Source organism: Monomorium pharaonis, chromosome 3 (assembly GCF_013373865.1).
Source record: "Monomorium pharaonis isolate MP-MQ-018 chromosome 3, ASM1337386v2, whole genome shotgun sequence".
Classification (NCBI taxonomy): domain Eukaryota; kingdom Metazoa; phylum Arthropoda; class Insecta; order Hymenoptera; family Formicidae; genus Monomorium; species Monomorium pharaonis.
This window is the reverse complement of record NC_050469.1, coordinates 19,602,247-19,624,212: the sequence shown is the minus strand read 5'-3', so window position 1 is coordinate 19,624,212 and position 21,966 is coordinate 19,602,247. Positions and strand designations below refer to the sequence as shown.

General features: G+C 29.2%; 2 protein-coding genes and 1 long non-coding RNA gene across 3 annotated transcripts; 1 reads left to right on the top strand and 2 right to left on the bottom strand.

Moving 5' to 3' along the window:
- Positions 1-7,320: 7,320 nt before the first annotated feature.
- LOC114254987 lies at positions 7,321-8,699 on the bottom strand. Its single transcript, XR_003626313.2, has 2 exons — positions 7,828-8,699; positions 7,321-7,740 (listed from the first exon to the last, which is right to left on the bottom strand). It is a non-coding gene; the product is annotated as an uncharacterized LOC114254987 (long non-coding RNA).
- A 1,304-nt stretch (positions 8,700-10,003) lies between these two features.
- Positions 10,004-17,418, top strand: LOC105836849 (divergent protein kinase domain 1C). The gene is made up of 4 exons (XM_012681164.2): positions 10,004-10,180; positions 14,353-14,513; positions 14,641-15,328; positions 16,035-17,418. Exons 1-4 carry the CDS (start codon positions 10,034-10,036, stop codon positions 16,263-16,265), a joined length of 1,227 nt encoding a protein of 408 aa, XP_012536618.1. The 5' UTR covers positions 10,004-10,033; the 3' UTR covers positions 16,266-17,418.
- A 3,692-nt stretch (positions 17,419-21,110) lies between these two features.
- LOC105839197 (putative ATP synthase subunit f, mitochondrial) lies at positions 21,111-21,941 on the bottom strand. The gene is made up of 4 exons (XM_012685341.3): positions 21,764-21,941; positions 21,589-21,687; positions 21,362-21,478; positions 21,111-21,285 (listed from the first exon to the last, which is right to left on the bottom strand). Exons 1-4 carry the CDS (start codon positions 21,855-21,857, stop codon positions 21,257-21,259), a joined length of 339 nt encoding a protein of 112 aa, XP_012540795.1. The 5' UTR covers positions 21,858-21,941; the 3' UTR covers positions 21,111-21,256.
- Between the last annotated feature and the right edge of the window lie 25 nt (positions 21,942-21,966).

Genomic DNA, 21,966 nt, shown 5'->3' with positions numbered 1-21,966 from the left:
CGAACAATTTTTACATATTTAGTGACTTTTACATCAAATATTTTTATGTGTGTACATACGCGACGCACAATCTAAAATTGAAGTTTATCAAATAACACATTTTGTGCAATATAAATACGAGTTTAATGCTATAAATATCGAAAAATATTTTACTTACATAAAAGTATTTGATTTCTTATAAAAAGAGTAAAAATTTTTAGATATCTCAGAACGATTAATTATATTGAAATATAATAACGACAGCCTAAAAAAACTGTGAAGAAACAAAAGCTAAAAGATATTTACATTAAATTTATATCTAAATAATATAGAGAAATTTTAAACAATCCTTTCCCTAAAAAGCATGTAATGGTTTTAAGGGAGAGGACCTTTTAAGCTTCTTTTTCGCGATGCTGGTTGGTTCATACGTGTTAAATTATATTTATTGATTTCAAAATTAAATAGCGCGCGCAAAGCATGCGCAATATTATGTTCTAATAACAATAAATTTATTAATTTCCAAAACTTTTTAATTTTATTCCGATAAAGTAATATAAGCAAATATAGGTAAATCATACAGCATAATCTAACCAATTTATATAAGAAGATATCTATTTTCATCGTAGTCGCATGTTCTACATTAACATTTCATGTCACTAACGTGCATGAAATTAAACTATTGAATAACGAAATATAAAAACGCTTATTGAATCTGTATTAAATTAAATTGATCATAAATCATAAACTTTTTCTTTTCTAGATGAAATCGTTGACAATATTATGTAATATTATAGAAATTGAATTTTTTGTAATATTATATATATTTTTAAACATTTATAAGATTTGGTAAAGAATCGGTGAAAAAAATTTTAACGTCGTTATAATTATATCCGCCATCTTTTCTGGTAGTTATTTTTGCTTTTAAACTAAAAAATTTTGTTGAATTGTTTTGAATTAAAATATAAATCTAACACGTCACATTCTCAAAATAAAACAAAAAAATCTTCGTAAGATAAATTTCAGGTGTCGAATAGATTTGCAGAAAGAGAAATGACTCTCGGCAATGATATTTTTAAATATTGTCCGAGAGAATAATGATTTCCAAATGAAGCGAGTGGACCGATAACGCAGGCGCGACATATTTGAAGACAATACATCCGCCACATCGGATCGAAGGTCGTGTTCTTGAAGGTGACCTTTAATAACACAATTGTCTAGTTCTTGCAAAGAAACAGGGTTTGTATTTTTTAATTTCTTCCCACCCCCACACATATAAATATAATTAAAAATAAAAATATAAAATCAACTCAAAAAAATATAAAAAACTATCATTTAACGGATCGGATTTAATTTAATGTAAAATAAAAAAACCAGATAATTCATTAAAAATTCACAGGTGAGATATTCCACCAACTGTTTCATAAATCTTGAAAAATAAAAAATGCAATATTTATTCTACATGCTTCCATTCAAGATCACAACTAATACAATAGAAATGATAACAGAGATCACGACCTTATCGACTGGGAAATCTAATCACGATTTATGGTCTGGCGAACATCTGCGCGCGATTGACGAATCGAGTTCGGTCACAGCAGCTTTCTCAAGAACTAGAAATAATACAACGTGAAATGTAAAATGTGAACAACACATGCAGGTGAACAAAAATAAGATGGGGAAAAAGTATAGGAAGGTAGAAGAAGACAATAGTCAGACATAGGTCAAAGGCGAGCCTACATCAACAACTTAAAAAAGAGATAAAGATCACAAACTAAACTTGTTCTTCTTTTTACATGCCAAGAAGGTAAGACACATTCTTGTAATAATCTTAAACATTTATTCATAAATAGCGTCCGTCTAAAAGATAATATTAAATATTAATGAATTAGTTACGTTCAAATAAGAAATATACAGGAGATTTAAATCTTTTAATTTAAGAATGCAATTCAAGTTTGTATCAAGAAATCAAAGTTCGTGGATTAAATTTTTGCAACTAAATCTAGCCATTCAACATTTCATTACAAACACACGAGTCTATATTTGCATCCGTGCGAGATGGATCATCAAATCGTGCTCATAAAACAGTATAGCGTTTATTTTCGTCCAATGATGGAAGCTGGCAATTGCAATCTTTTACGTTTATAAGATATATACACACGTTGAATATTTCGTGGTAACATTATCAAATCTTTTTTCATACTAAGAAAAAAAAGAATAAGAAATAAGAAAAAAAATAGGTAGGAAATAAGAACGATAAAAACAGAAAGGGAGACTCTTTGAAAATGGGAATTCATGATTAGTAAAAGATTTGTCAGGCTGCCAGTTTGCAATAACTTGTCTAATATTTTTTTGTCTAAAATTATCTATCGGTGAACTTTCTGCATCGAGCCCTTGTTTATATTCTTTCATTAAAGGGATGCTAGAGAGTCTATAACTTAAGTCGATAATGTAGACTCATTCGTGTACATCATTAACAAAATTTGTAGATTTGGAAATTCTTTTCCAGAATTAAAACACACGTATTAATATCAGTCTGCGTGAATTGAACTTTATACCAAGAATGAAGAAAATTTTTTTATACTCTATCAACTTTTCATGTTATACTTAAATTTTCGTAGGATCATTGCACCAGTCGCTGAACAGTCACCAGTAAATGACTACTTAAGAGAAATATCAAAATAATAATAGTGTAGAATAATAAATTGTAAATTAATTAATATTTTTTTAATCTATATTTTGTAAACATTCAATTAAAATATATTTCTTATTTAAAAATGTCATTATATTAAGTAAAAAAGAAAAATATGTACCTTATTTTACCGAATGTACCTATAACAAAAATTTACTATAAGCAAATTAGAATATATGCATTAAAATTAAGAAATAAGTTTTATATTAAATGCTTGTTATCAAAAAGAACTTAAAATCTATTTGTTTAGGATCACATAATTCTCAAATTTCATTTATTACTTATATATTATTGTATTATTTTACTGTTTTTATTTATATTTTTTATGGGTCAAATATTGGTACATTCCAATTTGATTTGTACCAGTAAATAATATATCAGTCATTAACTAGTGAAATAAACACGAAACGGATACACCAGTGAATGACTCTATTTACGGTCTATTTATGGTCGTGTCAACAACAAACTAGAGGTTACCTGTAACTAGTTATTTTAATATTCACGTTGTAAGGTAAATACTAATATTTTCAATTCTTAGTGAATGTTTAAAAAATTAATCGTTTAAAAAATTAGTATTATAAACTATTAAATAAATAAAATAGCAAATTAAAAAGAATTAAATTGTCATAGATAAATAAAGTGAAACTAACCTTCTTTAATCTTCTTGCAGCGTTTATTTATGTTTTAACATAGTTATTAAATATGTCGAGTTCCAGAAAACACAAAAAAAAGAAATACTGCAGATTTTCTTACTCAAAGGAAGCATTGCAGAATACTATTAACAGTGTACGTATTGATGGAATTAGTATAAATAAAGTGTCACAACAATATAAAATACTAAAAAGTACACTTTTTAATAAGATACACGAAAAAATACCTATTGAAAGAAAAATGGGACTTGCTCGCCTGTTCTTAACTCAAAAAAAGAAGAACAAATTAAAACTTATAGATAATTAGTAAAACAATTAGAATTTCCAATGCATAAAAGTAAAGTGCAGGACGCAGTGCAATCTGTTTTAGAGAAAAGTAAACGAAAAAATCCATTTGTAAATAATAAACCTGGTAGAAAATGGATAAATTTATTTTTAAAAAGATATCCTGAAATCAGTATAAGAAACACTGAAGTATTATCAAGAGCTACAGCGTTCTTCTGTTACAGAAGAAAGTATACAAAAATGGTTTGCTTGTTTAAAGCAGTATTTGATTGAAGAAGATGCATATGATATTTTAGAAAATCCTTCAAGAATTTTTAACATAGATAAAACAGAAATGTTATTATGTCCTAAAATTAATAAAATTCTTGGAGAGAAAGAAGAAAAGAATCAATATGTAAAGCATCAGATCAAGAAAAACAAAGTATGAGTGTGCTATGTACGTTTCTGCTAACGGAGAATCTGTTGATTCTTTAATAATATATGCTTACAAAAGATTTCCACGTGATGTCATGGAATCTATACCAAAAGGAGTAGCTGTAGGAAAAAGTGATTCAGGATGGATGATTAGTTCAACTTTTTATGAATATATTGCAAATATATTTTATCCGAAACTTGTAGAAAAGAATATTAACTTTCCAATGCTTGTGTTGTTTGACGGTCATAAGTCCCACATAAATTTACAGTTGCATAACTTTTGTAATGAAAAAAAATTTTATTGTTCTATTTGTTACCCAGTGCAACTCATATCTTGCAACCTTGTGATGTAGGAATATTTCGTCCTTTAAAAATTGAATGGAAAAAAGTAGTTCAAAAGCATACGCAAGCTTCAAACAAACCAATTACTGAAGTGAATTTCGTTCCTATTTTTTATAAGGCTTATTTGACTGCTTTAAAATCCGAAGCAATAACAAATTTATTTAAAATTTGGTCTTTATCCCTATAATCCTGATAAAGTAGATTATTCCAAATGTATGTCACTTGACATAAACAATTCCAGCAGACATTGTCATCCGAAAACATTAAAGAAAATATAAATAAGATTTTTATAAATAAAGTATTAACTGATCTTGAAAGAAATATACCTAATAAAGTACTGAAAGTGTTTGAAAATGCATTTGAATATAACAAAAAACCACCGATGGAAGAAATCTTATTTTCTGTTTGGAAAAAATACAAAATTCAAAGTGTAGAAGAAAATGTACAAAATTCTATTGTTTTGAATAATCCAATGCACAGTTTGTCGTTACAAGAATTAAATGATGATACAAATACAGGTTTGATAATTCTTTTCAAAATTTTGTTAGCAATAAATATATTTGTTATGCTTATATAAAACCATGTGTTTTTAGATATGACAATGATGAAAATTGATTCTTTATTTAAGTAATACGTATAAATGTTCTTTTTATATATTTTATTTTTATACATATACTTAGATACTGAAAAGTATTCCGATGTAATGAAAATTAAAGAAAATATTGATATTTCCAAAGCATTATCTACTGACATAAATATTAAGTACCAAATAATTTCATCTACACAATCATCTTCTAATATTTTAAAAGGTATTAAAAAAAATGTTTATAACTTACTTATAAATTAATTTCTTTGCATAGCGATCTTTGTGTATAATTTTTATTATAAACATTTATTGTTACAGAAACTAAAAACAAAACAGTTTGTAATGGTGATTATGAAGGAAAAAATATTGAACAAAATGAAAAACTCTGGAAAGAACATTTATATTTTCCTCGTATAGAAAAGACAGAAAAAAGGCAAGATAAAACAAGTCCAGCATACAGAAAAGATTTTCGCTATTACATCAAAAATATGGAAAAAAATAAAAATTGCAAAAAGACAAATCATTGAACAACAACAGGCTGAGAAAGAAGAAAAGAAACAGCAACAATTGGCAAAACAAAAATTAAAAAAGAAACAGAAAATAGAAAAGAAAAAGCAGAAGGAAAAAACAATAGAGCAAAAAAAGCAAAAATTGTTATTTAAAAATTGAAAAACAAAAAACTTATTGTTAGTTAAAATAATACCAAAGAATATTACTATTTTGTGTTGTTTCTTATGTGAAATATTAATTTAAAAAAGCATTTATTTTATTTATTTTAAGTTAATTTAAAAAGTTACACTCTTTAAAAAGTCTATTATTAACACACAAAAATTATGTTTATTTAAGTTGGGTTATTATCAACGTAAAAGATTATATGTTTATCAAAGTTATGTTACTATTAAAATAAAAAAGTTATAAATATGAAAAGTTAGACATAAAAATATAAGACTGTCACACAAGAAACTGTTCTTTAATATACATATATATATATATATATATATATATATGTATGTATATTACACATGTAATATGTATATTATGTTTAATATGTATATATTATATTATACATATTATACATATATTTATACATGTTTAATATGTATATATGTACATATTAAATACGTATTTGTATGAAATAAACTTGTATGTATAATATTTATATAAAATAAATTTGTATGATATAAAAATTAAAGTATCTAATAGTATTTAATTAATTAAATATTAATTCAATATTAATTCAATATTTACTTAAAATGCTTTTCGGATATGCTTTTCTTTTAAGATAAACTTGCACGTTGGTCATTTACTGGTACGCATCGGTCATTTATTACAGCTCATTGGTCATTTCCTAGTGTTTTTGGCGTTTTTACTAGTGTTTTTCTCACTTTTTAAAATAAAACATTTATTTTCTTATTTTCTTCGAGACATGAAGTAACATTTTAAAAGAATAAATAAACAGCTATTAATATAAAATAATTTATTAGTATTTTTTTTTACAGACGCACTATAATTCATAATATAGATCGTAAATTTCTTATTTGTTCATTAGCTGGTGCAGTGACCTAGATCGATTTCGTTTCAATTAAGCATCAAAGTCTAACTTTAAGAACTCCACATTGTTGCTGTCATCTATTAGTCCAGAAATTCGAATTTTGTTCAAATTTGAGTACAAACTGCAGATCTTTTATATCAAGCAGATATTGTTTTACGACGTGACAATTCCAGATACCACACTCGATTAAAAATATCGAAAATTAACTTTTTTTCCATTTTTGACATAAACTCCATAATCTAATAAAGTATGTGCTTTAATACTAAACAAAAATTTCTAATCTATAAAAAAATAATCCGTTACAAAAATTGTCGGTAAAACAGATATCCAACCATCCCCTTAATTAATTAAAGGATTCCTCACATTTTCCTTTTCGGCCTGACGCAATTTTCCAAAGAGAAAATTTAACCCTAAATCCTTTGTGCAAAAAATTTAATTGATGTTATTTTAAATGTCCATTTTTATTTTTATTCCGAAATCTAAAAACAATTCTAGTAAATAAATTTAAATAAATTTTAAGTAATTTGCTGTGTGTGTGTGTGTGTGTGTGTGTGTGTGTGTGTGTGTGTGTGTGTGTGTGTGTGTGTGTGTGTGTGTTGCATTGATATTACCGATGTTAAAATCGGAACATTGACATCGCAACGCAGTCGTGTCAAATGAATAAAGCCGATATAATCAAGCAAATCATCAGAATGAGCGCTTTAAAAAGTAAACCCCACAGAGCAAATCATATCGTTGTGTTGATCTACACAAACCTTATACATTGTATTTACCCTCAACTGAGGGGTTAATGACTGCAAACAAAGGAGAGATAAGGGATAAATAAAATATATCAATTCTTTTATTCTCATTTAAATCTCTAATCAAGATTACCAGAAAATTACTTTAGAATTTTACTTTAGAATTACTTAGAAAATGTTTTAAAATCTAGTTTACTAAAGATTTAATTTACTTGAAAATTCGAGAGAATTAAAAAATAAAAGCAATTATAAGATTTAAATCGATATACGTTAAAGTTGAAAAATATCAATTAATCAATATTAAATATTTATTAAAAACATTATCATTAACTTTTTTCAATTCATATTGCATCAGAAGATGACGACATTATATACGACATCCTGTAAGTGCAATGTACTTGCGGCTACAAATGCTTTTAAGTATTTAATTGACCATTCAAAAAAAGTTTACAAATTGGCCAATTAAAAAATATACTTCAACGTTTGCATATAGATTACACCTCCTGTAATGTTTATAATAACTTTTATATGACAGCTTTTATATAATATTTAAATAATTTTTTTAAAGCAAATACGCGCGTTGCACTCACCGACTTCCCGGAAAGCGGTTTCCCCTCTTTTTTCAAGAACGAAGCGAAATACACGTTTGCTCGTACGTCCGCTGAAACTCAGCGGAACACTTCCGCACTTTCGGTCCTCAGATTCGCGAAGACGAGACAGAATTTTTTTAAGAAGATTCAGATCGGACGAACAACACCGATGGCAATAACAACGTTGATGTCGACAACGATGACACGAAGCTCGATTGTAGATCTCTACGTGAACGTACGGCGTCTCATGTAAAAATGACGACGATGTTCTCTCCCGCCAGAACGGTTGCCGGCGGTACAAGGGCGTCGAAGGTCACAGCTGCGCGTCGCGGCACGCAGGTGCGTCTCTGTCTTTCTTTCTCTCTTTCTTTCTCGCTCGCTTACTCGCGCATTTGTAGCGCGCGCGATTCAGAAGCTGGTCGAACATGGCAGCGCAACGTATGCATCGTCTTAACGATAAAATAAAGACAATGTCGTTATTTTATCATCCGTAAGACGCGTGAAAAGATAAAAAAGCTGAAAGATAGAGAACCAGAGAGAGAGAGAGAAAGAGAGAGAGAGAGAGAGAGAGAGAAAGCAACTTACTTCCTTTCTTTTCTCAATTAATGTGTTTTCTTGATGTAGTTAGAATGAAATAAGTGGATTTTGAGATTACGACTTCGGAATATCGTCTCACTTTAGAAGATTTTGGGATAATTTTTCAAAATTAAAATTTGTACGGATTAAATATTCAAGCTTCCAAAAAAGAAAGGTAGAAAAACATTGAAAAGTATAGAAAGATGATCAAATTTCAAATTTCTTTATTCTTTTTTTAATCAAGAATTTATTTTTTTAATAAGATTATAATATTCTCATAAATCTTATTGTGTTAATAATTTTCTTGCAAAATATATTTTTTTAAATCTTAAAATGTAAAATTTGTTAGAATTTTTTAAATAAAATATTTGATTTTATATGATTTTTAATTAAGGAAATAAAAATAAAAATTGCGGTAATGTGCATTAATCATGCACAAAGTTTTGAAGAAAATATGTGCAAATGAAACAGATCGCGCTATTAAATGCGCTGCATCAATTAACCATTTAAAATCAACTCGTGTGACTCCGGCATATGTCCGCATAATATACATATAAAGGTACATATTATGATTAGTAGTAATATGTTAACAGAATCAGTTACGTTTTGCATCATACAAACTAGTCTACGAAATTAGTCTACGAAATTTAAATTAATAATAAATTTGTGTGGCGTACTAAACCCTGGTGAAAATGTAAAATCGGAGTGTAAGTCGAATATAAAGGAAGAGTAATAAAAGCGTTAGCAAACCTTTTACGAAGCGTAAATTGAAACAATGAAATGTAAAAGAAGTGTTAACGCTTCGTAGAAGGTTTGCTAATGCTTTTATTACTCTCCCTTTACATTCGACTTACGCTCTTACTCTCCTTTTACATTCGACTTACGTTTTTATCCGACTTTACATTTTCATCAGGGAAAGAAAGTTTTATCCTTGCCAATTGTTACTGGCAATAAGCAAGATTAGGGATCGATTGTTCCAACTTCTTGGTAAACTTATACCTATCAGGTAAATATGTGTCAGTCTTTATTTATATAAGAAACAAAATGAAGATAGACGTATGTTTATCTAATAGATAAATTTAGCAAGAAGTTGGAACAACCGACCCTTAATCAATTACTATGTAATAAAAGTAGATGGGCCAAACATCATCCCGCCGCCGCGCGCCGGGGTGAAGATCGGTCGACGTACGTTCCTGGAAGAATCATGAGATTCGCCACGAGAGGCGCAGCGTCGCGACGCTCGCCTTCCTCTCCTCGCTCTCGCGTACGACCGTACGACGGTGCTGCAGATTATGCCGCATTGCCGCAAACACTCGTCATCGGCACGACCCGAGGGTCGTTACGGTAACGGTAGCGAGAGCGACAGCGACGGCGACGACGACAGCGACGGTGACAGTGACGGTGACGGCGACAGCGACGGCGACAGCGGCGTGACGACACGAAACGACGACGGAATGTTGATGCGAGACACAGTTTGTGGAAGACGACGAGGACCACGAGGCTGGGTGACGAATGAAATTGAAGGAAGGAAGAAAAAATAGGGAAAGAAAGAGAAATAAAAAGAAAACGAAACGGAAGTCTTCCGCTCACCTTAATCTCCGTCAGGAACCTGACGAACGGCAGCACGATCATGAACATCCGCCGGCTGCCCGGTTTCATGTATCACTACAAGCTCGTGACGGTCCTGGTGTTCAGCCTGTTTTTCGTCATTTATCTACTTCTACATTGGGGCATAATGTGCACTAATCTTGAGGCCTGGCGTCACGTATCCACCGTGGTGAGTTTCACTGGGTGTTGCTCCGTTTTCGAACGACGTTCGCGAATGTCGCATGTTCGAATATCGCGATACCGATTGCGCGCGCGAGAGAGAAAGAAAGAGAGAGAGAGAGAGAGAGGACTCGGAGAGTTGGCACGGGGTGAGTACGTCGACGGTCGAGGTAGTGAAGGTGTGCGAGTTGCGAGTCCTGACGTTCTTGACACTCCTGACTCCTGCGCCGACGAAAAGGGGTGAGAGAGAATGAGGCGGACGCAAGCGTACTCTGCTGCAGCCTCCGGAGCGGAAAAGGCATGCCGATCGCCTTAATTCGCGGTGAATTTGTATGTTTCCCTCTCACACACGATGTATCTACTTACATTCATACATTTTCTCTTTACCGTTAATCGTAAACACGTACAACAATCGCGTTCTCCCGATAAATTTGCCCGCGAAAAAATTAAGTCCGGCAGGCAACAAACAGAAGTACAAGTTCAATACAAAGATCGAACAAAGTTCGATATTCATCACAATTGACGTTCGCAGAGGTCATTGATAAAATGGACTGCTATGATAAAAATTATAAATGTTACATGATTAACCGATAAACTTATCATACGGAAGAGAAGTCAAGTGTATTTGGCCCGAAAAGTTTAATTTGAAAATTGACTAAAGGCTACTTTGCATATTAGCATAAACGTAATTGTAAAACGTTATGAGGCACAGAGTTGTATTGTCCATTTTTCATCAATGTAAATTACTTTTAAAGGTAATTATAATTTCAGTTTTCTTATTTTTATAATTAGAAAAAGAAAAAGTTAAAAATCGAGATTAAGGTTAATTTACGTTGAAAAAATGTACATACAACTGCGTCTGACAGATCATTTATGATTACGTTTACGATTATTATTTAGAACGGCACTAATTTATTTAGTTTACTTAAAGTAAGAGGTAAAAAATTTATTTACTTTCGCGAATTTGTACAAGTAATTTCGACTGGATAATTTATCGATAAGCATTTACGAATTTATTGACTTATTTATAAGTCCTAATAATCTGGCAAGACTGTGTTCCAGTATCTGAATATAGTACTCCAGATATCGATCCACTATGAAATGTTTTTAATTTTGTTGCGATCGATTCACGTTTACATAAAATATCTCTAAAACATTTGGAAATATTTAACAAAGTATTAATTTTATATTTATTCCGATTGTGAATAATATCAACTAGAAAAATTATCAAAATTATAATTTATGTACGATTTTAATATTATGAACATTTTTATTATAAAAATAAATTTAAGTCTTTTGATGAATTTAAATGAATATTTACTTACAAATTCAAAAGATCACATAAGTTACATATGTATATTAAAATTTATTGAGAGTATATAGAATAAAATAAAGTTATTCCATTAATCTATAATTTCGGTTATGCAATATTAAATAATTTTTTGTTATAAAATATATTAAAAATTTTGTGTCAAGATCTTAACTAAAATTGTTGCAAACAAAAAATTTCTAGAGATATTAAACATTATTTTAACAACAAAATAAAACTTGGAATATCTTACTAGAAAGATTTTATCCTACAAAGTTCTAATCAGCCTAATGTCGATGAAGTCTTATATTACTTGAGTCACTCACATGTCACATTACATTCCAACAGTACTATCGCAGCTTAGAATTATTAAGAGAAAAACCGCTTATGTAATATTTGATTGACACACGCAAGACGTGGGACAAAAACGATAACATATAACATCTAACATTTTTTCAAGTTTTACAGTATATTGTATATTCTCGTACAATTAAAAATTTAATTTAAAAAATTCAAATGTTATCAAAGCATTCTAAAAAATTCTATAATTATCTAAAGTATAATTTATAATACTTATGAAGTAAATGCTACAGATAGATAGATAGATAGATAGATAGATAGAGAGAGAGAGAGAGAGAGAGAGAGAGAGAGAGAGAAAGAGAGGAAGAGGAAAGACATGCAGGTTTTATTTCGTTCTACTGGGCTTAAGTTAAAAAAAGGAGGTCAGAGAACAAATAGTAATTTGGCTTTGTTAAGTCGAATAGAACATTTAATTAGGTGAAAAATGTGCTCATGTTTTCATATAAATATAACGGCAGTTCCAAACTAAAATTAACTGAAAGAGATGAATTGTAATATATAAATAAAATTTAATATTTTTATTGGAGAAAGTATACTTTTTTTTTAATAAGGTACCTATACCCAAGATGCCCCCTCTAAGCTTTGGAGATTTTATAATTTTTGGATAAATAAGAAATTGAAAAATAAGGGCCCAGCTATATATTTTCATCCTTTTCGTAAATATTTTTGAAAAAATGCAAAATAACAATCAACATGTTTAATTAAACATTTATTAACATACTTATGGAAAAAACTACACATACAGCTATTCATTAAATAATGAAACTGTTTATTTACTACAAGGGGCGTTTATCTTAATTTTTATCTGTCAAAAAGCTTCAATTAATTACAGTGTTGAAAAATATAAATAATGAGCTGCAATAATATGAATTATGAATATTTATAATTGTTACATGATAGTTACACAAAGCAAAAACTTACCTCTGAAATTTTAGATTCAGAAGAACACCATTTGAATAAAGTGTGATTACAAACCATAAAAAGGAGATATTGAGCAGTTAACTAGCATAAATACATCATATCGACTTCCTTGAGCGATATATTATCTGGAAATTTATTGTAACTATTTGAAAATGGGAGGTGAGGCAAATTGGGTACATGGCCATATTGGGTACAGATACCTTAACATAAAACATTGAGTTAATTTTTACTAATATAATTCTAAATTGAAATAATTTGTCCATTGAATGTTATTTCGCTGTATTGTTTTTTTGCAAAAAAGGCAACACATATTTTATATACTATATATTTTGTGCGCGCGCGCGCGCGTGTGTGTGTGTGTGTGTGTGTACTATAGACACCACAGACACGCGCCTCGCGCGCGCTATTTAACTTTTTATTTTTTACTTTTTGAAAATAAATTGCGATAATTGTATAGATAACCATCTATACAAATTATCATTTGCTAATTCCGCGATGATAGTCAACATTGTCACAATTTGACCGTCTCAAAACTCAATCGCAATGATAGTTATTCTCGCAACACAAAGTAAGCGCTGCGAAAAAATCGATCAGTATCGTGGAAAACAATAACATCCTTTTTTTAAGAGTGGATAATACATATCTTAAAGTTTCCGTCAGCAAAACATAATATACAATAATGAGAGATAAAGTAAAAGTTTTCGGTAAGTGCCATCTCGAATGCGCAGAATGTGCAGGCACGTATGACATGCTTATACAGGAGTCGCGCTATCCCCTCCCGACTGTTCCCTCATCGTGGCCGATTGGGTCGACTAAAAATATCATATGAACGAGCCCGTGCAACATTACGACGTTGTACCACATGCACGTGTGTAATATGGGGTCGTACGAATTGCGCCCACGCGCGCAAAAGACCCATGCTCTTCCATTGCTCTCGATTCTCGCCAATTCTCGCGACTCGGACAGTGCGTGACGAAAAGAACCTGTCTGTACTGTAATGGATGCTAAAACATTTGTTTATCGTTAAATTAATATTTATTGCGAACGAAATAACATAAAAAAATTATTGATTTATTATTTAGAAAAAAATAAATTATTTTAAAAAAGTGGTTTACAATTATTTTTATTAATTGAAATAATTACTTTATTAATTTGATCTCAATAAATTTTTTCTCGCTCGCTCGAGAGAGAGAGAGAGAGAGAGAGAGAGAGAGAGAGAGAGAGAGAGAGAGAGAGAGAGAGAGAGAGAGAGAGAGAGAGAGAGAATGAATCTCTTTCTCCTTTGTATTTTTAAAATATTAAAGTCTGTTAAAGAGTTTAAAAAACAACAATAGATATACAATAGAAAAATTGCGATAAATCATGAATGTAATGTTCTACTTAAAAAAAAAGATTATTTATTAATAATCATTGTTACTAAAAGTTAAAATATACAATGTTTTATTTCACGCACATGTTATTATAAAATTCCACGTTGCGTACGTGGAAAACTACATTTTCATTTATCTTGTTTTTGCAGAATTTTTTTTTTTTTCGATTTCGATTCCGAGTTTAGCCGATTTGCAAAGTATTCGATGATATTTTCATTTCAGTGCAGTCAACACCGAGATGGTACTGCGATGGGAATTCTTTGCGAACCACTGTGCACCGAAAAGAGGATACACTCACTAGCATGCGAGACGCTCCATGCTGGCAAGGAGACAGTTTTCTCTGCGCATTGGGAAGCGACGCGGCTTGTATTCAAGGCTTCAAAGTAGTTCTCTTATTCTTTTCTTATATTTTTCTATGTTTCAGAAGTTATGCGTTATTTTTTGTTATTTTCATATTTCGCAAATATTAAAACATTTTAATTCTCTCATATAAATTCTACCTCGATTCAGGACTAAAGTATCCTCAGAGCAATTTGAGTCGCTGTACTGGGTAGACGCAACCGATTCCCGGCACTTCCCGTCCGAAGAGGAGTTTATCACCATGATCAAGGACTTGGTTATCAATAAATTAAATGTAACTCTCTCGCAACATCAGCTGGAAAGACTCGCCCGGTTGCGCACCCATCGAGTCGAAACAGACACCGTAAGACGTCAGATGGAGATGGAGAATCTCTGGCCGTTGCTGCAAGAAAATGAATATCTAATGGCGATTTTGTACGAAGACAGGGATGTGTTTCCGCAGCCAATCGGCACGTGCGGCACGTTTTATGCGGTCGAGTACGTCCGACCGATCGAGACACCCACAACGGTGTTGGCTTTGTCAGATTCTAAACCCGAATGGGCAAAAAGGCTCAAGCTCGCCGTAATGATTCTTAATTTACTCGAGGAGTTAGAGACAAGCTTTACCGAGCCGCTTCATCTTTGCGACGTAAAAATTAATCATTTTGGTTTACCTCTGGGCGGGCAAAAATTAAAATTCTTAGATCTGGACGCAGTTTTTCCTAAGACCATTGTTGATCGTATAATCAGTGATGGTAAAAGCTGCGAGAAACACGAGGACTGCGATTACTTCGATTGCCGGTCAGTTTGCTCAAAAAACAAACGTTGCGAATCTCCGGTTCTCAATAATAATTTGCAGGTAATTTATAATTTTACACACACACATGTATAATATTTATTACATTTAATTATTCATTGTAATATTTAATTAGTATTTCTATATCTTATATATAATAAAAAGTGTATTATATTAAATACACTTTAATTAAATAATTTGTTACAGTATTTTTATCATTATTACAGTATTACGAAAGTAATATTTATTATGTAAACAATAAGAATAAAATGGTTCCCTGATGGAAATATATTACTGAAATTTTTACTGAAAATCTCTCTCAATTGACCCCTTTTCACTAAGATTCAATAAGATTCGTTAAATTTAATTGAAATAAATTAAAATTAATTAAGGTTTCTTTAAGATTCATTAAAATTCATATAATTTATTTTTTTGTTAAATAACAATAAAGTAAATTTAATGAATTTTATAAAATTTTAAGGAATTAAATGAGTTTTAATAAATTTTAATGAATTTTATAAATGAGTTTTAATGAATTTTAATGAATTTAATAAATTCCAATGAAATGGGTCAATTGAAAGAGATTTTCAATAAAATATTTCCATCAGGGTGTATTATTATTTTTATGGCAATCTTTTGTTACGTTTATGTATATAGTATTGTGTGTAATTAATAGAACTTTCTGACAAAAATCTCGAATCAGTTATCATAATTCTAACATTTCAATTTTATTACAATTCTTTATCGCAAAAGTTATGTGTGCTTACAGATTATTTGCGAGAAAATTTTTCTCGGTTGGGCGTACTCAGGGACAATAATTATTCCTGGCTTGCTCGTTTCGGAACATACTACTAGCACATTGGCGGTATTATTGAGACAATGCGCTAATCCAGCCGGCGACATGATGCATTCACCACGAGCGGCAACACCAGACAGCTTACAGAAACGATTGTATAACATGTTGAGTGAGATGGAACAAGAGTATTCAACATTTGCGTGAGAAAAATCTACGTTAAAGAAAAAAATTATTTTAAATCACAAAATCAAATATCATATTTTCAATGATAAAAACGCGATAAATTTACAACTAAAAAATTTTTTTTAGATTATTGAAAAACCATTAGATGTTATTTATTTAAAGTTAGAAATCAATACGTACAATCGCATACTTTTACTTTACTAAATATGTAATATAAATATAAATATACATAACAATTATTAAAACACATATTACACATTGTATAGATAACAAATGTACACTTTTATTTTATACAGTTAAAAATCTGATAGATGCAAATAACGCCAAAAAACTAAAAATTATTTTATATTTATTAAATATTTATAGTAAATTATATTTACGGTAGTTGCATAAACACAATATAATAAATAACAAATTTATTAGATTCGCAATTGCATGATTGAGTTTACAACATTAATATTGAAAACTCGAAGAACCTCTATTCACATAACAATTCCGCGAACTTACGATTGCGCTTAATTAGGAGATAAAGAATGATTAGTTCCTATATAGAGATTTCTTGCATATAGATAAATAAATCGAGGAATAATGTATTAATATACGTTATAATATTATTTGTATAACTATAACGTATTATTTGTTATCTGTGTTTTAACATATATTATTACATATATTTTTACGAGATTCTATTATATGTTTCGTGATCTCATATGACATATATGAATATGTCATATTATTTTATATTACATTTTTGCTGTAAATTTATGCAAGATTTATTATATTTAGGTTGTTATTATCAATTGAAAATACAAATGTAGAAAATCGTAAAGTTTATTTAGTAATGTTGTCCTTGTTGTTTTTTCGGTTTGTTGACTTTTGCGATTCGTATAAAATTTAAAAATTTTTAAATAAAATTTTTTTTTTCTTATATATAGCTCGTGTGTCGATTGCATACACTATAGTATCATAAATGCCTTATAATAGAAAGTTAATTACCTCAATTGTGTGAATGTTGAGAGATTGTATGTTATATTTAAATTTGTATGCATCACATAATAAGAGAAAAGAAAGAATGTGTGTCGTGTGTGTCGGCAATTATAGTATTGTTAAATCTAATGTAGATATAAAAGAATTTACAAATAAAATTTTTAAAATTGCAACAATATTTCAAGCAATATTTGAAGTTTTAATTTATATTATAGATACCATAACCAGAAAAGAACCTGAAAGCGGCCACCAAAGCCTTTTTCATACCGACGTGTAGTTGGCAAACAAATTAAAAATTATTAAAAATTATCTTATTTAATTGTTTAGAAAACATTTGGAAATATTTGGAAAAAACTTCTAGGCCGGTATTCATAGTCGATTTTTATATTTAACATCATCTTAAGTACAGTCTTAAGATGCCATCAACCAATCACAGAGCCATATTAACATCTTAAGACATTACTTGAGACGATCTTAAAATAAGATTCGACCATGAATACCGATCTTAGAGTTGGAAAACCATAGAATAATTACAATTAATTAAAATTGATTAAGCGTATAGTTAGCAGAAAATGTCTAAAAAAATTTTTTTTTATCCAATCGCAGAATCATCATTTGGATAAAGTGTCGATATAATTTTTATAATTTAGAAAACAACCCACTGATCTCATTAAAGTGGATATGGCATACCCTAATAATCTGAGGTAAAAAAGTGTGACCAATAGAATACCGGAAGCCATTAAAGTTGTAGTCAGCGTACACGCTTTTGGCGGAAAATTTGAATGACTAACACAAAATATATGTGTTAAATAAGATATATTGTAAAAATATAAAATATGATTATAATGTAACCAGTAAAAATGAATTAAAAAATTAATTAATTTACAAAATATATTAAAATGTATATGTTTAGTAATTTGAAATGTTCTAAAATATTAATCTGGAATGTGTTTATTTGAATTTTTATAATATTGTTTTATATCATACATATAACATTTAATATTATGTATTTTTTTATAATTGTAAGTGACATTTGTAAGTGACTTTATAACAAATATTTTGTAATATTAAAAAAAATATTTGGTAATATATAACATTTTTATGTATAAATTGAATCAAAATATATAAATATTTTATTAAATAAGAGGATAAATAAAAGATTAAAAAATAAAATTTTGCAGGTGTCTAAAAATTGTAAATTTTTATTTATGACCATCTTGCTAAATAATTTTACTAATAAATAATACTACTACTACTAAACTTATAAATAAGTTTAAAGGGTTTTAAATTGTTATAGCTTATTTTGTCCTCGTGTCCTTAATTGTGTTGTAGTAATCCATACTTGCAGCTTGTAAAAAAAGTAACTATTAGACATAGATTAGCATAGATTTATTTAATATTTAAGTATAAATATTATAATGTACATAATAAAATGTATATACATGCACTATACATGCACAGCATAGAAAAAAGTAAGATAATTTTTTTATCGCGTTTTTTAGAAAATAGTAATAGAAAAGTAGTAATAGAAAAATGTTATTTTGCGTGCTTTATTAAACTTTGCAAGTCACATGCTGTGCTATTTAAACATAATGACAATAATGTTACATTATAAATATATTTTATAACATAAAATATATGAATTCAAAACAAACGTATCACTTAAAACTTAAATTTGTAATTTAAAGCAACATAATAAAAATGTGTATTCAACAAATACTTATGTACTTATGAGGTACATATTTGAATCCAGATACATTATATATTAAACATATTATTATTAAACTTTTCAGACTTAACCTTACTCACCTATGAACGTTTGTTGTTTATTTTCACTTCCTTTTCCACAATAAACACATTTTTTAATTTTGGAATCTTACTATTTTACTATTTTTATTATAAAAAAGTAATATTTTGGATAAAACTGCTACACATCTACGTCTATAGATAATTAATTACACGTGGAATTTCGTATCATCGTCACAGTAAACTGTGTTCGTATTCGTATATACCGCCATATTGTGCAGAGACTACAACCTTCAATTGGTCACACTTATTTCGTCCTATGCCATATCCACTTTAATGAGATCAGTGGTAAGCACGCAATGAATTGGCTCAATGTCTGCTGTAGGCTGTAAACAGTAAAGCAATACGAAGTGAAGACATTTTCTACGACTACTGTTACGGCCTACGACTCTCCATTGTAGATGGCCCTTAACTCTCCCTTTACATTTGACTTACGCTCTTACTCTCCTTTTACATTTCGACTTACGCTCCGATTTTACATTTTCACCAGAGATAATTTGAGTCTTCTGTGCACAATTATATTTCTAAATGTTTTAAACATGTTACGACTGAAATATTTTTCTCAATTATTGCAAAATTTATTTCTAAATTTAATTTTGCAAATATGCTGTTAAGACGATTCGCCATATCGCTATAGCATAACAATAATTGTTATGCCAACATATCATTTCAAAATTTAATTTTGCAAACATTTATTGATGTTTTATAAAAAGTCAATGTTTCTACATCTATTTTCTCAACTATGCCCTCATAATGACGGATTATAAATCTTTCACAATTCTTTTGTCATACAATTTTATAAATCTTTTCCTATCGGGGTAGTTACTGCACGATTGTTGGCAATATAACTGCAACAAATGCAACATCAAGACGTTTTTATTTGTCCTTGTTTAATCATGATGACCAACAAGGATGAAATAAAATGCTCACAGCGCTGTAAGCGCCAAATGGTAGCCGTAATGTATCCGTTGGGTCAACGCGTAAACGATTGTTTAAATATTTACTTTCCATTGCTTTCATCGACATCCTCATCGCTTAAATACTTATTAAACTTATTTAAAATTTAATAGATAATAAGCAATTTTTTTTTCAATATGACTAAGGATTTACATTATTAACTATTTAATAATCTTAATATTCAATATTTAAAAAAATCAACGAGTTAAATTTTCTTGGGTAGCCATTTCTGTTGCTCCATATTAAGATAATTAAAGCAGTTATTAATTTATTAAAATAATTGGCAAGAAACAAAACGTTAAAAAACGTTATGTAACGTTAGAATTTAAAGAATAAAAAAAGAAAAAAAGAAATAAAATAAAAATGTAAAATTTTTTGATGCTTTTATTAATAAACAATGATAAGAATTCTTTCTCACAAATTCATTAATTTACTAAATCAAGCGAATCCTGTATGCTTAAACATTTTTATGAGATAAACTTATGAAAAAAAATTAACGGATATAAAACCTCTATTACAAAAAGAAACCCATTAAGAAAATACATAAATGTTATAGCAATAATTAACAAAACTTAGCTATTTTATTAAAAATGTAGAGAAAAGAATTTTAGCATCATCACTTGTTTAGACTTGATCACTGACCTCGAGAGAGCCACAACTTACGCAATATATGTATAGTAATTATCGACTATTTTATCACTCGTTTTTTTATTAGTTTAGCCTGTATACTTTGAACATATATCTGTTGCATATCTATAACACATTTCAAAATATACATGTATTTTAAGATTGTTTATGATACATCTCTTTAAAATGTGAATAAAATTGTTTTTTGTAATGATTGTAGTGACATTTTTTCTAGTTTTCATAATGAGCACAAAAGATTTTAACTTCTTAAAGATTTGTTATTGCATGAAAACAATTTTATTAATTTTTGAATTAATTATATATAATTTTTTAAAATTTCTATAAATTTGTATATATATATATATATATATATATATGTATATATAATTTATACATTATGGAATTAAATTTTGATGGTAATTTCTAAGATATTTTTAATTAACACTATACTAGATGGGACTTCATATAGAGCTAATATAACAAATTGTGTATTTTTGCACATACTAAGAATATTTATTCAAATGCATCCAAAACAATTGAATATCTTTCATGAATAATTGATGCATGAATTATTTTTATTCTGATCATCTATCAAAGTGTCTAAATATAGACACTTTATCACCAATATATCACATTTAGTGATATTTGTAATGCCTGTGATGACCTAAAAAAATAAAATAAAATAATTAAATTTGGACTTTCATTAAAAATTATTTGCATATGTATTCTTCTGTACTTACGTATCTTTCTATAATTCATTGCATAAAACACGAACATAGAACCAACTACCACTTGAAAGAAGGGAGCTATTCCACCTCGTCGAGGGTGTATGTATTTATGTTGCCAACGCCAAAACGCTATCAAAACAAAATATTATAAGATCCTTATGCATTATTCAGATGAATGGTGTATCAAAGTTATGCAATTTTTAGTTGATAAAAAATAACTTCTTTTCTATGGTAAGGACCTCGTGAAAACAATCCCACAAGCGCCTGCGGACTTTTTTGACGTCTCGCAATCCAGCCTGGAATTTCGCTGATCTTCAGATCCGTGAAGGCAGTATCAGCTGTATAAAGAAAGAATTATTACATAATTATTAATTGTATCCGATAGAAAAAGAAGTGCACATCAGATCAACAAACGTTTTCCATAGTAGCGTGCAGGATCATATGGTCCGTGCTTCACAGGATCATATTCTGCAGGATAACCACCAAATTGCAGTAGCTTATTCGTCATGGTAAAATACCGAGTTTTTACAGATGAATTCTACAACGATATCGAACGAAATGCGTACGTGCAATGTCGGTCACAGACATAGAAAATAAAAAGAGAAACCTAAGAGCAT